The sequence below is a fragment of the Rhincodon typus genome, chromosome 28 (assembly GCF_021869965.1).
Source record: "Rhincodon typus isolate 14 chromosome 28, sRhiTyp1.1, whole genome shotgun sequence".
In the NCBI taxonomy this organism is placed as follows: Eukaryota; Metazoa; Chordata; class Chondrichthyes; order Orectolobiformes; family Rhincodontidae; genus Rhincodon; species Rhincodon typus.
In genome coordinates this window covers 892,810-908,531 of record NC_063359.1, presented here as the reverse complement: position 1 = coordinate 908,531, position 15,722 = coordinate 892,810, and the positions used below count along the sequence as shown (strand labels likewise).

The following is a 15,722-nucleotide window of genomic DNA, read 5'->3' as shown; positions in this document are numbered from 1 at the left end:
TGCCCTGTGGGTAATTAGGCAATAAAAGCTAGCCTAGCCTAGACAGAAATGCCCACAACCTGAATGAATAAAACAAAATTCAGAAAGAAAGTGGAATTGAGGAATATGGAGAGAGGGTGGCTAGCTGGGATTGTGGGAGGATGTGGCTGAGGGATATTTAAGAGAACTTGGCTGGGATTCAAACCTATCACTAAGGCTGCAGTTCCTTTAATGTTAAACCAGAGCTGACCTTTGTCATGAGTTAATATTGCTCTATGCAGTGAAAATGCCAAATTGTTTGCTGGACCTGCCTTGTCTCCAAACCATGCGATCTATCCGTCTCCTTTTCCTTTGCATACTTTGTTTGATCTTCCCCCCATGTAGCAGAGGCACAAGGTCTCGGAGGCCGAATCGGAGGGTCGATGGCCCTATCGATGGGATTCAGGCACAGAACAACTTTAATGTTCAGCAGGTAATAGCATAAAAAGGAAACAAAAGTTTGAATTTATATAGCTCCTTTCACCATGTCAGGACATCCCAAAGCTCCGTACAGCCAGTAAAGTAGTTTTGAAGTGCAGTCACTGTTGCAGTGTAGAAAATGCTGTAGCCAATGTTCCCACAGCAAGGTCCCAAAAACAGCAATGTGATCATGATCAGGTGATTTTGTTTTTGTGATGTTGATTGAGGGATAAATATTGTCCAGAACACGAGACATAATTCAATCTTTTCTTTGAAACAGTGCTGTAGAATCATTTACGCTCGTCTCCAAGACCATAAGTTTAAAGCCTCATCTGAAAGACCTCTGATTGTGCTGCACTCACTGAACATTGCGGTATAATCACAGCTTACAATGCTTTACCAAAATCCTGGAGTGAGATTTGAACTGACAACTTCACCATTTCCTAAAAGTGGCATAAATCTATGCTTTCAGCTTTAGCCAGAAGACATGTTGGACTAACTGTCTCACTCAGAAGCATTCTCATTAATTCCCTGCAAACTATATCAAATCTCCAATACAGCAAAATCATCTGAGACTAGTGCAGACAACTGGGAACCAGCCTGTGTGATGAATAATAACAGACTGTAGGGGGACATAGACCGGAGAAATAGATAGATCATTGGCCAATGGGATTTAGGCAGTAGAGTGTGGAGTGAAACATTTTTGTAGGAAGAATAAGGAGAGAAAATATTAAATAAGAAGTACAATTCTAAATGTGTTTTGAGAACAGAGTGTGCTGGGGTAATAAGTAATGAAACCATTGAAGAAATAGTTGAGATGGTTTCTTAAAAACATGTCTGGGGTCTTTATCAGCAGAAGAAAGTTTACATGAACAAGGAAGTGATGTTAAACCTGTGTAAAGTCCTGTCTGGCCCCAGCTGGAATATTGTATCTAAATCTGTGTACCACACTTTGGGAAGTATGTAAAGGTTTAGTAGAAGGTGCAGAGGAGATTTACCAAAATGATGCCAGCAATAAGGACATTAATCTAAGTGGAGATACTCAGATAACAAGTTGTAGAGCTGATGAACACAGCAGGCCAAGCAGCATCAGAGGAGCAGGAAAGCTGACGGAGTCGCAGGGAGATGCTCAGTTGTCTTTTTTGACCAGAGAAGATTGCGTGAGGATTTAGTGGAGGGTTTACTAGTCATCAGGACGTTTTGATGATGTAGGATAAGGACAAACTATTTTTACTGGCAGACAGGTCTGCACCCGAGTAAGACAAAAGCCATGTGAGTTACTGACTACACCGTTAGGAAATTTGGTTCAATGTTGAAATTCAGAATGAAAAGGAGAAAGGGATGCTTTACCTAAGGTTCATTGAAAGAATAAACACTACAGAGCAAGAGATGAGTAGGAAAGGATAAGAGGCATGAAACAAGAGGCTGATCTGCGTTGAGTTTCATGGCAGATTGATGTCACAAAACAAAGCTTAATGCGAGTACAGGGAAAGAAGCTGTATGGCGAGTAGGACTAGTGAATATTTCTCGTCTTTAAAGTAAAAGTCAGGGCTCCAGTTTGTGATTAGGTCTCCAGTGTTTTCTTTCTCTCTCCTCTTAAAAATAGCTGCTTAAATATTAGATTGATACCAGTGGTTCCTTTTTCTTTTTAATTTAAGTAAATGAAATATTGTAGTGAAATGTAAAGAGAATGGAATCTCGAGTCATTAATTTAAATCAAATATCATGGTGATGATGGGCAGGTCAGGTGTTGTGTTGCTGCTGTAACAAGTGGAAGCTGCTGGACACCAAAGTGATTCAGAACGAACACATCAGTAGTAAGTATTTGCAACTTGAGAAGCTAGCTTTGAGTTGAGGAGCTGGAATCTGAGCTGCAGATATTGTGTCATATCAGGAAAGGGGACAGCTACCTGGACACTTTGTTCCAGAGGGCAGTCACACCCCTAAGACTAGGTAATTCAAAATTGGTCTGTGATCAGGGGCAGGAGGACATGAGTGCAGGTGAGCCAGGTGTGAGGACCTGTGGGTTATAATTGAGAAGCCTTAATCCCTGCATTTGTCCAACATTTATGAAGTTCTTGCAAGCTGTGAGGACAAGAGTGGGGACTGCAGGGAGGATGAGCAAACTGACCACAGCAACATGGTAAAGGGAACAAATCTGTGGGGGTGGGGGGAGGGGGAGATGAAATAGGAATGTAATTGTGGTAGGGGACAGTATAATTGGGGAAATGGAATTCCCTACAGCAGTGACCTTGAATCCAAAAGGCTCTGTCGCCTCCCTGGTGCCAGGGTTAAGGACATCTCCTTGGGCCTGGGGAAGAACTTGGAAAGGGAGGGGAGGAGTCCAGTGGTCATCATCCACTTTGGTACCAGCAACGTTGAGAGAACGGGTAAGGAGATTTGACTGAAAGATCTTGAACAGCTAAAATTAGGAGCTAAATTGAAAGCAGAACATGGCAATAATCTCAGGATTACTACCTGAGCCGTGTGCAAATTGACAACGGGTGAATAAAGTCAATTAGTTGCATGGTTCAAAGATTGATGTGGATGGAATAGGTTTCTATTTACGGGGCAGCGATACCAGTACTGAGGTAGAAGGGAACTGTCAGGTGTGATGGGATTTACTTGAACTATGCTGGGGCCAGGGTCTTAGTGGATCAAACAACTGGGGCTTTAAAATAACTAGAGTGGAGTAAAGTTTGAGAGGGGGGAAATGTAGGCTTCCAAACCAAGAGGATATGGCAGCATAACAGGACAGCTGAGATAACAAGGTGTAGAGCTGGATGAACACAGCAGGCCAAGCAGCATCAGAGGAGCAGCTGTTTGGAAAATGATATCCAGACTGGGTCAGGATGGTATCAAGGATGCAAACAGAAAAACAGCCAGGGAAAGGATTATTGGGAGAAAAAGTGGTAAATTAATGCCTCTTTTCTTGAATGTGTGTTGTATATGGAACAAAGTAAATGAATTGACAGCGCAAATATAGGCTAATGGGCTTGATCTTGCATTATAGAGACATGGTTACAAGGAGATCAAAGCTGGGAACTAAATATTCAGGGGTATGTGAATTTTAAAAAGGACAGGCGGGAAGGAAGGCTGGTGGGTAACATTGTTAGTACAGGGTGGAATAAGTGCAATAGCAAGGAATGATCTTGAATGATATGTAGAATCCAAATGGGTAGAGGTAAGAAATAAAAAAGGAAAGAAGATACTAGAAAGAGAATACTATGAACCCCTAACAATACGGTGGGAAAGAAAATAAATCAAGAGATAATGAGGACACGTTGTTAGAAGCCTCGCTGTTTGTTGATTATTCTTATTTTATTCTTTTATTGATTTTGGTTTGGAACTGTGAGCTCAACCTTTGGGTTGTGGGCAGCAGCTTTTGTTTGAAAAAAAAGAACAAACAAACTGTTTATGAGGTCTCAAGGTGTAGAACTGAATGAACACAGCAGGCCAAGCAGCATCAGAGGAGCAGGAAGGCTGACGTTTTGGGCGTAGACCCTTCATCAGAAATGGGGGAGGGGAAGGGGGTTCTGAAATAAACAGGGAGACGGGGGAGGTGGATAGAAGATGGATAGAGGAGAAGATAGGTGGAGAGGAGACAGACCGGTCAAAGATGCGGGAATGGAGCCAGTAAAGGTGAGTGTAGGTGGGGAGGTGGGGAGGTAGGGAGGAGATAGGTCAGTCCAGGGATGACGGAAGGTCAAGGGGGCGGGATGAGGTTAGTAGGTAGGAGATGGGGGTGGGGCTTGAGGTGGGAGGAGAGACAGGTTAGGGAGGCGGGGACGAACTGGGCTGGTTTTGGGATGCGAAAGGGGGAGGGGAGATTTTGAAGCTTGTGAAGTCCACATTGATACCATTGGGCTGCAGGGTTCTGAAGCGGAATATGAGTTGCTGTTCCTGCAACCTTCGGGTGGCATTGTTGTGGCACTGCAAGAGGCCCAGGATGGACATGTTGCCTGTGGAATGGGAGGGGTAGTTGAAATGGTTCGCGACTGGGAGGTGCAGTTGTTAGTGCGAACCGAGCGTAGGTGTTCTGCAAAGCGGTCCCCAAGCCTCTGCTTGGTTTCCCCGAGGTAGAGGAGGCCACAACGGGAACAGCGGATGCAGTATACCACATTAGCAGATGTGCAGGTGAACATTTGCTTGATGTGGAAAGTCTTCTTGGGGCCTGGGATGGGGGTGAGGGTGGTGGTGTAGGGGCAGGTGTAGCACTTCCTGCGGTTGCAGGGAAAAGTGCCGGGTGAGGTGGGGCTGGAGGGGAGTGTGGAACGGACAAGGGACTCACGGAGAGTGTGGTCCCTCCGGAAAGCAGATAAGGGTGGGGAGGGTAAAATGTCCTTGGTGGTGGGGTTGGATTGCAGATGGCAGAAGTGTCAGAGGATGATGCGTTGGATCCGGAGGTTGGTGGGGTGGTACGTGAGGACAAGGGGGATTCTGTTTTGGTTGTTATTGCGGGGAGGGGGTGTGAGGGATGAGTCGTGGGAAATGCAGGAGACATGGTCAAGGGCGTTCTCGAACACTGAGGGGGGGAAGTTGCGGTCCTTGAAAAATGAGGATATCTGAGATGTACGGGAGTGGAATGCCTTGTCCTGGGAGCAGATGCGGCAGAGGCGAAGGAATTGGGAATAGGGGATGGCATTTTTGCAGAAAGGTGGGTGGGAGGAGGTGTATTCTAGGTAGCTGTGGGAGTCGGTGGGCTTGAAATGGATATCGGTTTCTAGGTGGTTGCCAGAGATGGAAACAGAGAGGTCCAGGAAGGAGAGAGAGGTATTAAAGATGGTCCAGGTGAACTTAAGGTTGGGATGGAAGGTGTTGGTGAAGTGGATGAACTATTCGAGCTCCTCGTGGGAGCACGAGGCGGCACCGATACAGTCATCAATGTAATGGAGGAAGAGGTGGGGTTTAGGGCCAGTGTAGGTTCGGATCAGGGATTGTTTCACGTAATCTACAAAGAGGTAGACATAACTTGGACCCATGCGAGTACCCATGGCCACCCCCTTTGTCTGTAGGAAGTGGGAGGAATTGAAAGAGAAGTTGTTGAGGGTGAGGACCATTTCAACTCCCCTTCCCTTTCCGCAGGCGACATGTCCATCCTGGGCTTCCTGCAGTGCCACAACGCTGCTACCGGAAGGTTGCAGGAACCGCAACTCATATTCCGCTTGGGAACCCTGCAGCCCAATGGTATCAATGTGGACTTTACAAGCTTCAAAATCTCCCCTCCCCCTACCGCATCCCAAAACCAGCCCAACTCGTCCCCGCCTCCCTAACCTGTCCTTACTCCCACTTATCTCCTCCTCCCACCTCAAGCCCCACCCCCATCTCCTACCTACTAACATCATCCCGCCCCCTTGACCTGTCCGTCCTCCCTGGACTGACCTTTCTCCTCCCTACCTCCCCACCTACACTCACCTTTACTGGCTCCAGCCCCGCCTCTTTGACTGGTCTGTCTCCTCTCCACCTATCTTTTCCTCTATCCATCTTCTATCCACCTCCCCCTGTCTCCCTGTTTATTTCAGAACCCCCTGCCCCTCCACCATTTCTGATGAAGGGTCTAGGCCCGACACGTCAGCCTTCCTGCTCCTCTGACGCTGCTTGGCCTGCTGTGTTCATCCAGTTCCACACCTTGTTATCTCAGATTCTCCAGCATCTGCAGTTCCTACTAGCACTGTTTGTGAGGTCAGGCTAGAAGTTAATTGCGGGTTGGATTCTACAGAGTCTTTGACATCATGGAGAGTAGTGTGTCACGTCAGATAGCAGATGTTGACCATTAACAAATTCAGTACCTGGGAATTATTGCCAGCAAGTCTAAGAGAGAACATAATGGTCAATCACAGGCAGGGGCTGGAGAGTTTGAACTGGGGTTTTCTAAGAGAAAGATTATGGCTTTTGATACTACAGCATGAAGATTTGCAAGCTTCCAGTCTAATGTCCCACTATCAGCGATTGGAAGTTCAGGGGAAAGAAGTTACGTTATAAGTATTTCTGATACTTCCTGAGAGTGAACTGAAAAGGGGATCCTGACTGATGACTTCAGCAAATTAATGAAGAAACAATCACATATGCCCATAGAACAATACAACACATAAAACATTTAAATAACCTGTTACAGTTTTGTTAATTTATCCCTTAACTGTGCTTGTTTGTCTGTCTTTTGTGTGAATAGGGCTGAAAACAACAACACTTGGGTTCAAATCACTGATTTGCTAAAGTTATTGTATTGTTAATAAGACCATAAGACCATAAAACATAGGAGCAGAAATTAGGCCATTCAGCCCATTGAGTCTGCTCCACCATTCAATCATGGCTGATAAGTTCCTCCAACCCATTCTTCAGCTTTCTCCCCATAACCCTTGATCCCCTTGATAATTAAGAACCTATCTATCTCAGTCTTAAATATACTCAATGACCTGGCCTCCACAGCCTTCTGTGGCAGTGAATTCCATGGATTCACCACGCTCTGGCTGAAGAAGTTTCGTATTATCTTTGTTCTGAAAGGTCTTCCCTTTACTCTAAGACTGTGCCCTCGGGTCCTAGACTCTCCTACCAATGGAAGCATCTTCCCAACGTCCATTTTGCACAGGCCATTCAGTATTCTGTAAGTTTCAATTAGATCCCCCTCCCCGCCGCATCCTTCTAAACTCCAATGTGTACAGTTCCAGAGTCCTTCATATGTTAAGCTTTCCATTCCTGGGACCATTCTTGTGAACCTCCTCTGAACCCGCTCCAGGACCAGTACATCATTCCTGAGATGTGGGGCCCAAAACTGTGCACAATACTCCAAATGTGGCCTGACCAGAGCCTTATAAAGCCTCAGTAGTATATCCCTGCTTTTATATTCAAGTCCTCTCAAAATAAATGCCAACATTGCATTTGCCTTCCTGACTACTGACTCAACCTGCAAGTTTACCAAGAATCCTAGACTAGAACTCCCAAGTCTCTTTGCACTTCAGACTTCTGAATTTTCTCCCCATTTAGAAAATAGTCCATGCCTCTATTCTTCTTACCAAAGTGCATGACCTCACACTTTCCCACATTGTACTCCATCTGCTAATTCTGTGCCCCCTCTCCTAACCTGTCAAAATCCTTCTGCAGCCTCCCCACCTCCTCAATACTACCTGTCCCTCCACCTATCTTTGTATCATCTGAAAACGTAGCCAGAATGCCCACAGTTCCTTCATCTAGATCATTAATGTATAAAATGAAAAGTTGTGGTCCCAGCACTGACCCTTGTGGAATACCACTTGTCACCGGCTGCCATCCTGAGAAAGACCCTATAGCTCCACACTCTGCTTTCTGCCAGACAGCCAATCTTCTTCCCATGCTAGCACCTTGCCTCTAACACCATGGGCCCTTCTCTTACAAAGCAGCCTCCTGTGAGGCACCTTGTCAAAGGCCTTCTTGAAGTCCAGGTAGATAACATCCATTGGCTCTCCTTGGTCTACCCTGTTCGTTACTTCCTCAAAGAATTCTAGCGGATTTGTCAGGCATGACCTCCCCTTGATGAAACCATGCTGACTTTGCCCTATTTTACCATATACTTCCAAATATTCATAAATCTCACCCTTTACAATGGACTCCAAAATCTTACCTATGACCGAGGTTAGGCTAATCAGCCTATAATTTTCCGTCTTTTGCCTTACTCCCTTTTTAAACAGGTGTGTCACATTAGTGATTTTCCAGTAAGGGACCCTCTCTGACTCTAGTGATTCCTGAAAGATCACCACTAACGCCTCCACTATCTCTTCAGCTATCTCCTTTAGAACTCTGGAGTGTAGTCCATCTGGTTCAGGTGGTTTGTGCACCTTCAGGCCAGTCAGTTTTACTGCACCTTTTCCTTGGTGATGGCCACCATACTCAGCTCTGCCCCCTGACTCTCTTGAATTTTTGGGAAGTAATTATTCAGTTCCTCAGCCATTTCCTTGTTCCCCACTATTATCTCTCCACTGTCATTTTCCAGTGGTCCAATGTCCACTTTTGCCTCTCTTTTGCAAGAGAAACTCTTACAGTCTTCATTTATATTACTGGCTAGCTCACCCTTATATTTAATCTTCTCCCTCCTTATTTCTTTTTTTGTTGCCCTCTTACTAAATTGAAAAGTCTTTTGTTTAAGCTACAAACCCAGAGTCTGAAATTGATTATTCACAAAGCCTGGAATTGGCTATTCATACAATCTAGTTAGGACCACTGGGATCAGAGTTGATTGGAAGGGGAACATAATAAGGAAGACATGGTAGAGCAGCAATGACAGGTGTTTCTGGGGTATTTTAGGAGGCACTGCAGAAATTCATCCCAAGGAAAAAGAAACATACTAAGGGGAGGACGAGGTAACAATGGCTAACAAGGCAAGTCAGGGACAGCATAAAAGCAAAAGAAAAAGTATACAATGTGGTGAAGATTAGTGGGAAGCCTTTAAAAGCCAGCAGAAGACAACTAAAAAAGGCAACTGGGGAGAGAAGATGAAATAGAGGGTAAGCTAGCTAGAAATACAAAAGAAGACTGCAAAAGTTTTTTAAAAAGATATGTAAACGGTAAGAGAGAGGCAAGAGTGGACGGCTGGAAAATGTAGCTGAAGCAGTAGTATCGGGGAATGAAGCAATGGCAGAAGAGCTGAATAGGTATTTTGCATCAGTTTTCACAGTGGAAGACACAGTAGCATAGTAGAACTTCAAGAGAGTCAGGGGGCAGAGGTGACTGTAATGGCCATCACTAAGGAGAAGGTGCTGGGGAAGCTGAAAGGTTTGAAAGTGGATAAATAACCTGGACCAGATGGACTGAACCCCAGAGTTCTGAAAGAGATCATTGAGGAGATTGTGGAGGCATTGGTGGTGATCTTTCAGGAATCACTTTATTTAGGGAGAGTTCCAGAGGACTGGAAAATGGCTATTGTAACATCCCTGTTTGAGAAGGGAGGGAGGCAGAAAATGGAAATTATAGGCTGGTTATCCTGACCTCAGTTGTTGGGAAGAGTTTAGAGACTATTATTAAGGATGAGATTGCGGAGTATGTTATGGACCAAACCAAACCCCCTCAAAATATGTTAAGAAGATAGACTGGACCCTAACTTCTTCTTACTTTGAAGGCAAGTGCCAGGCATTACATTCCGGATGCAATTCAATTGGCCAAACTACCAGATTTGAAGCAAATCACATTTATTCATATACTACAGTTAAAAAAAAAACAAAAGAAAGAAAAAATTGGAATAACAACTCTACTGGAAAAATGAGCAGAATAATAGATTATTTAATTGCTAAACAGTAACTGTTCCAAATTAGTAACATCTCATAAACACATCCTTGACAAAGGCAATTTCAGTAAAACAGATTGTCTCACATGCAATTCTAGCAGCAGGAAGAGAACTTCTCGCTGTAATGGAAAGAGGCAAAAAACAGATTCCACATCCAGCTTCAAGAACCCAACAGCAGCTGCTGAAAACTAAAACTAAAAATCCTGGTTCTGTAAGAACTTGACCCCAACCATTCAAGCGGCTTCTATTGTTCCAACTAAAAAAAACCAAGGCCTCACAAGTTGTTTACTTTATGGGATGTCAATAGACAGCTTGTTGCCTCTGTCTGAAAGCCTCTCCAAAGAAAATTGACAAAATACACCTCATAAAGGCATTGTATCATAGAATCCCTACAGTGTGGTAACAGGGCCTTTGGCCCAACAAGTCCACACCAACCCTCTGAAGAGCATTTCACCAAGACCGATCCCCTTAAACCCTGCATTTCCCACAACACACCTAATCTACACATCCCTGAACACTGCGGGCAATTTAGCATGGCCAATCCACCTAACCTGCACATCTTTGGACTGTGGGAGGATACTGGATCACCCAGCAGAAACACATGCACACAGACACGGGGAGAAAGTGCAAACTCCATATAGATAGTCACCCGAGGGTGGAATCAAACCTGGAATCAAATCCTGACATTCTGAAGTAGCAGTGCTAACCACTGAACCACCCCAAGTACTCGAAAGAGGATTTTAAAATAGAGCTGAGTCTATATGTCTTCATCAAGAGAGGCCAGACCTGACAATTCTGTTAGAATTCTTTGAGGAGGTAATGAGCAAGTTAGACAAAGGAGAGCCAGTGGATGTGATCTCTCTGGATTTCCAGAAGGCCTTGCACACAGTGATGCACAGGAGGCTGCTAAATAAAAGAGCCCATGGTGTCAGGGACAAGGTACTGGCATGGATAGAAGCATGACTAACTGGCAGAAGGCAGAGAGTGGAGTTAAATGTGTCTTTTACAAGATGGAAGCCAGTGACTGGTAGAGTTCCAGCAGGGTCGGTGCTGGGACCAAAATGATTCACATTATTTGTTAACGATCTGGATAAAGGAACTAAGGGCATTATTGCTAAGTTTGCAGATGAGACTAAGGTAGGTGGAGGGGCAGGTAATGTTGAGAAAGTGAGGAGACTGCAGAAGAACTTGGACAAACTAGGAGAGTGGGCAAAGAAGTGGCAGATGGATTACAATATGGGTAAGTGTGAGGTTTCTGCTCTGGTGGGAAGAGTGGAGGCATAGACTATTTTCTAAATGGGGAAAGGCTTCAGAAACCTGAAGCACGAAGTGACTTAGGAGTCCTAGTTCAGGATTCTCATGATGTTAACATGCTGGTTTAGTTAGCAGTTAGGAAGGACAATGCAGTGTTAGCATTCTTTTTGAGAGGACTAGAACACAAGAGTAGGGATGTATTGCTGAGGCTTTATAAAGCTCTAGTTAGACCGCATTTGGAATATTGTGAGCAATTTTGGGCTCTTTATCTAAGGAAGGATATGCTGGTATTGCAGGGGGCCCAGTGGAGGTTTACAAGAATGATCCTGGGGATTAAGGGCTTGTTATATGAGGAGTAGTTGAGGACTCTGGTTCTGTACTTGATGGAGTTCAGAAGGATGAGGGGGGAATTTCATTGAAACTTACAAAATGCTTGGAGGCCTGAACAGTGTGGACGTGGAGATGTTGTTTCAGCTAGTAGGAGAAACTAGGACTGAGAACACAACCTTTGAGTGAAGCAATGAACCTTTAGAGCTGAGATGAGGAATTTCTTCAGCCAGAACGTAGTGAATCTGTGAACCTCATTGCCACAGAGGGCTGTGGAGGCCACGTCATTAAGACAGAGGTAGATAGGTTCTTGATTAGTAAGGGGATCAGGGGTTATGGGAAGAAGACAGGAGAATGGGCTTGAGAAACATATCAGCCATGACAGGATGCCTGAGCGGACTGGATTGACTGAGTAGCCTAACTCTGCTTCTATATCTTATGGTAATCTGGATCAATTTTAAGGGTCTTTGAAGGTTTTATTTCAACTGTGTTGGATATATAGAGGTTGGAAGGTTGATTTGATTTGATTTGACTGTCTGTCTCCGCGTCGTAACATATAACAGAGGCAGCATATTCATAGGTGACTTTAGTCTTCATGTAGATTGGGATAGTCAGATTTGCAGAGAAAGCCATGATGAAGAATTGACAGAGTGTAAACAGGACAGTTTCCCAGAACAATATGTTGTGGATCCAACCAGTAATCCAGTTATTTTTGATCTGGTGATGCATAATAAAACAGGTTTAATAAGTATGTTAGTGCAAATGATCCGTAGGAAGCAGTGACCATAACTTGGTAGAATTTAGGATAAGTTTGAGAGGAAGAACTTGGGTCAGAAACAACTGTGCTAAACTTAGAATACTAAGGAATGAGGGCAGAACCTGCAGGAGTGGAGTGTGGAAGAAATTTAGCAGCAAAGATAGTTGATTAACAACGGCAGACATTTAAGAAAATAGTTCATGGTCCACAGCAAAAACATATTCTAGTGAGGAAGAAAGATTCTAGGAAGGGGTTAAGCCAACCATAGTTAACCAGGGAAGTTAAGGACAACATCAAATTGAAAGAAAAAGCATATAATGTTGCAAAGACTGGTGGTAAACCACAGGATTGGAAAAGTTTTAAAAACCATGAAAAGGCGACAAAAAAAAGAAAGAAAATAACTTGAGAGTAAGCTTCCAAATGATATCAAGATGGACTGGAAGCACTGTTTTAAATATATAAACAGGAAGAGGGAAGCCAAAGCAAGCGTAATCCCGTCAGAGAATGAAGCTGAAGAAATAGTAATGGGAACCAGGAAATGGCAGAGGAGTTGAATAAATGCTTTACATCAGCAGAAGAAGCTAATAATGTTCCAAAAGTACTAAATATTCAAGGGGCAAAATGAAGAGAGGAAATAAATACAATAACCATAGCTAGAGGAAAAAGTACTTGAGAAACTAATAGGGCTAAAGACCAATAAATCCCTTGGATCTGATGGGATACATCTTGGGATATTAAAGAAAGCTGCTCCAGAGACAATGGATGCACAAATGATGCACCAGAATTCCTTTTTTACTCAAAGTCCCAGAAGGTTTGGAAAACTGCCAAAACAACACCATTAAAGAGGAAAGGAAATAAAAAACAAAAAAAAAATCAATAGTCCAGTTACATCAACATGTTGTCAGGAAATGATGGAGTCTATAATAAAGGATGTAATAAGATTAGAGTCAGCATTATTCATGAAGGGGTATTCATGCTTACCAAATTTACTAGAATTCTTTGAGGAGGTTACAAGCAGGATCGATAAAGAGGAAGCAGTGGAAGTAGTATATTTGGATTTTCAGAAGGTGTTTGATAAGGTACTACTCATTAGGCTTCTTAATAAGAAAAGAGCCTATGGTGTTGGAGATGGTATGTTAGCATGGATAGAGGATTGGCTATCTAATAGAGGACAGAGAGTTGCAATAAGGAGGCATTTTCAGGATGACAGTCTGTAACTAGTGGTATGTCACAATGATCAGTGGAGCCACAGTTATTTACAATATATATTAATGACTTGGATGAGGAAAGTAAATGTATTATAGCCAAGATGGTAGATTTCCCACTGGAAATAGGATAAGGATGACACAAAGATTATGGACAGAATAAGCAAGTGGGCAAAAACTTGATAGGAAGAAAAATGTGAGGCAACGTATTTTGGCAGGAACAGTGTTGGAGATGAATATTATTTAAATGGAGAAAGAATGCAGAAAGCTTCAGAAGAGAGGAATTTTAGAATCCTTGTACATAAATCACAAAAACTGGCAATTGAGTTCAGTGGGTATTAGAAAAGGTAAACGGAATTTTGGCTTTAATTTTAAAGAAAATGGAATAGAAAAGTAGGAAGGCTTTACTAAAATTATATGAGGCACTGGTCAGACCACAGTTAGAATACGGTGAACAGTTCTGGGTCCGTTATTTAAGGAAAAATATTCTGGAACAAAAACATAGATAGGTAAATAGAATACTTGGAGATGGGACTCACAGAGAGAGAAAAGATAGGGAAAGGCAAACCTGGCATTGGAGGCTGTCCAAAGTAGGTTTACTCGGCTGATACCGGGTATGGAAGGATTGTCTTATGAGGACAGTTTGAGTAGTTTGGGCATTGAACATAGACTAGTGCAGCACAGGGACCAGGCCGTTCGGCCCATGATGTTGTGCCGAACATGACGCCAAATTAAACTGATCCCTTCTGCCTGTCAATGATTCATATCACTCCATTCCTTGCTTATTCATGTGCTTATCTAAAAGTCTCTTAAATGTCCCTTCATATCTGCCTCCACCACCACCACAGGCAGCATATTCCAGGCACCTACCACTCTTTGTCTAAAAAACTTGCCCCTCACATCTCCTTTATAAAGTTACAACATTACTTCCTGAGTCTTGTGCTCAATGCCCCGATCAATAAAGGCAAGAATGCCATGCACCTTCTTTACCACCCTATCTACTTGTGTGGCTACTTTCAGGGAGCTATGGACTTGACCCCCAAGATTCCCCTGTACATCAATGCTGTTAAGGGTCCTGTCATTAACTGTATACTTTCCTTAAACATTTGATTTCCCAAAATGCAACACCTCACACTTGCTCAGATGAAACTCCACCTCCCATTTCTCCACCTATATCTGCAACTGCCCACTGTATCCTTTGACAACCTTCTTATACAATCCACAGCTCCCCTGGTCTTTTGTGTCATCTGCAAACTTACTAACCCACCCATCTACATTTTCATCTAAGTCATTTATATATATCACAAACAGCAAATGTCGCAGAATGGATCTCTGCAAAACACCACTAGTGACGGACCTCCAGCCAGAAAAACACCCTTCCACTACTAACTTCTATCTTCTACAGTCAAGTAATCTTCGGATGAGCCTATCATGAGGGACCTTGTCAAAAGCCTTACTAAAATCCATGTAAAAACATCCACTGCTCTAGCCTCATCGATCACCTTCAGCACCTCCTCAAAAAAATCAATCAAGTTACTAAGACATGGCCTGCCCGCACAAAGCCATACTGACTGTCCCTTATTAGGCTATGCTTTTCCAAATGTGTGTAAATCCTATCCCTAAGAATCCTCTCTAATAGTGAGACTCACCAGTCTATAATTTCCTGGATTATCTCTATTTCCCTCTTGAACTGAGGAACAACCCCCATTAACTATTCGCAAGTCCTCAGGGACCTCTCCAGTGGCTAGTGAGAATACAGAGATCCTGGTCAAGGACCCAGCAATCTCCTCTCTTGCTTCTCTCAACAACCTGGGGTAGATACCGTTGAGGCCTGGAGACTTATCCACCTTGATGCTCTTCAAGAGAACTAATACTATTTTGTTCTTGACTGGGATATTTGCATGTCTCACAAAATTCTCAAAGTCCTTCTCCTTAGTGAATACCAACACAAAGTACTCATTTAGGATCTCGCCCACATCCTCTGCCTCCAAGCACAAGCTCCCTCTTTTATCCTTGAATGGTCCTACCCTGTCCATAGTTATCCTGTTGCTTTTAATGTATGTATAAAATGTCTTGGGATTTTCTTTAACCGTATTCGCCAAGGTCATTTCGTGGCTCCTCCTTGCTCTCCTAATTTCCTGCCTGAGTTCTTTCCTGCTTTCTTTATATTCCTCATGGGCCCATTATGATTATAGCTTTTTAAACCTTACACATGCTTCCTTTTACTTGCTGACTAAATTCATAACCTCTCTCGTTGTCCAACGATCCCTTACCTTGCCATGTATGTCCTTCCTCCTTACTGGGACATGCCAGTCCTGAACTCACATCAGCAGGTCTTTAAACAGCTGCCACATGTCAAATGTGGACTTGCCCGATAACAGCTCCTCCCAATTAACACTCCCTAGCTCCTGCCTAATACTGATATAATTTGCCCACCCCAATTCAGTACATTCCCACAAGGTCCTGACTTACCCTTATTCATAGCTCTCTT

The 15,722-nt window shown here is 43.5% G+C and overlaps 1 protein-coding gene across 1 annotated transcript in view; it reads left to right on the top strand.

Moving 5' to 3' along the window:
• The first annotated feature begins 273 nt into the window (after positions 1–273).
• Positions 274–15,722, top strand: part of c8g (complement component 8, gamma polypeptide) — a 30,630-nt gene continuing 15,181 nt past the window's right edge. Inside the window, exon 1 of the mRNA XM_020522667.2 lies at positions 274–451. Coding sequence (XP_020378256.1) covers positions 305–451 — 147 coding nt within the window. The 5' untranslated portion in view covers positions 274–304. The remainder of the gene's footprint in view (positions 452–15,722) is intronic.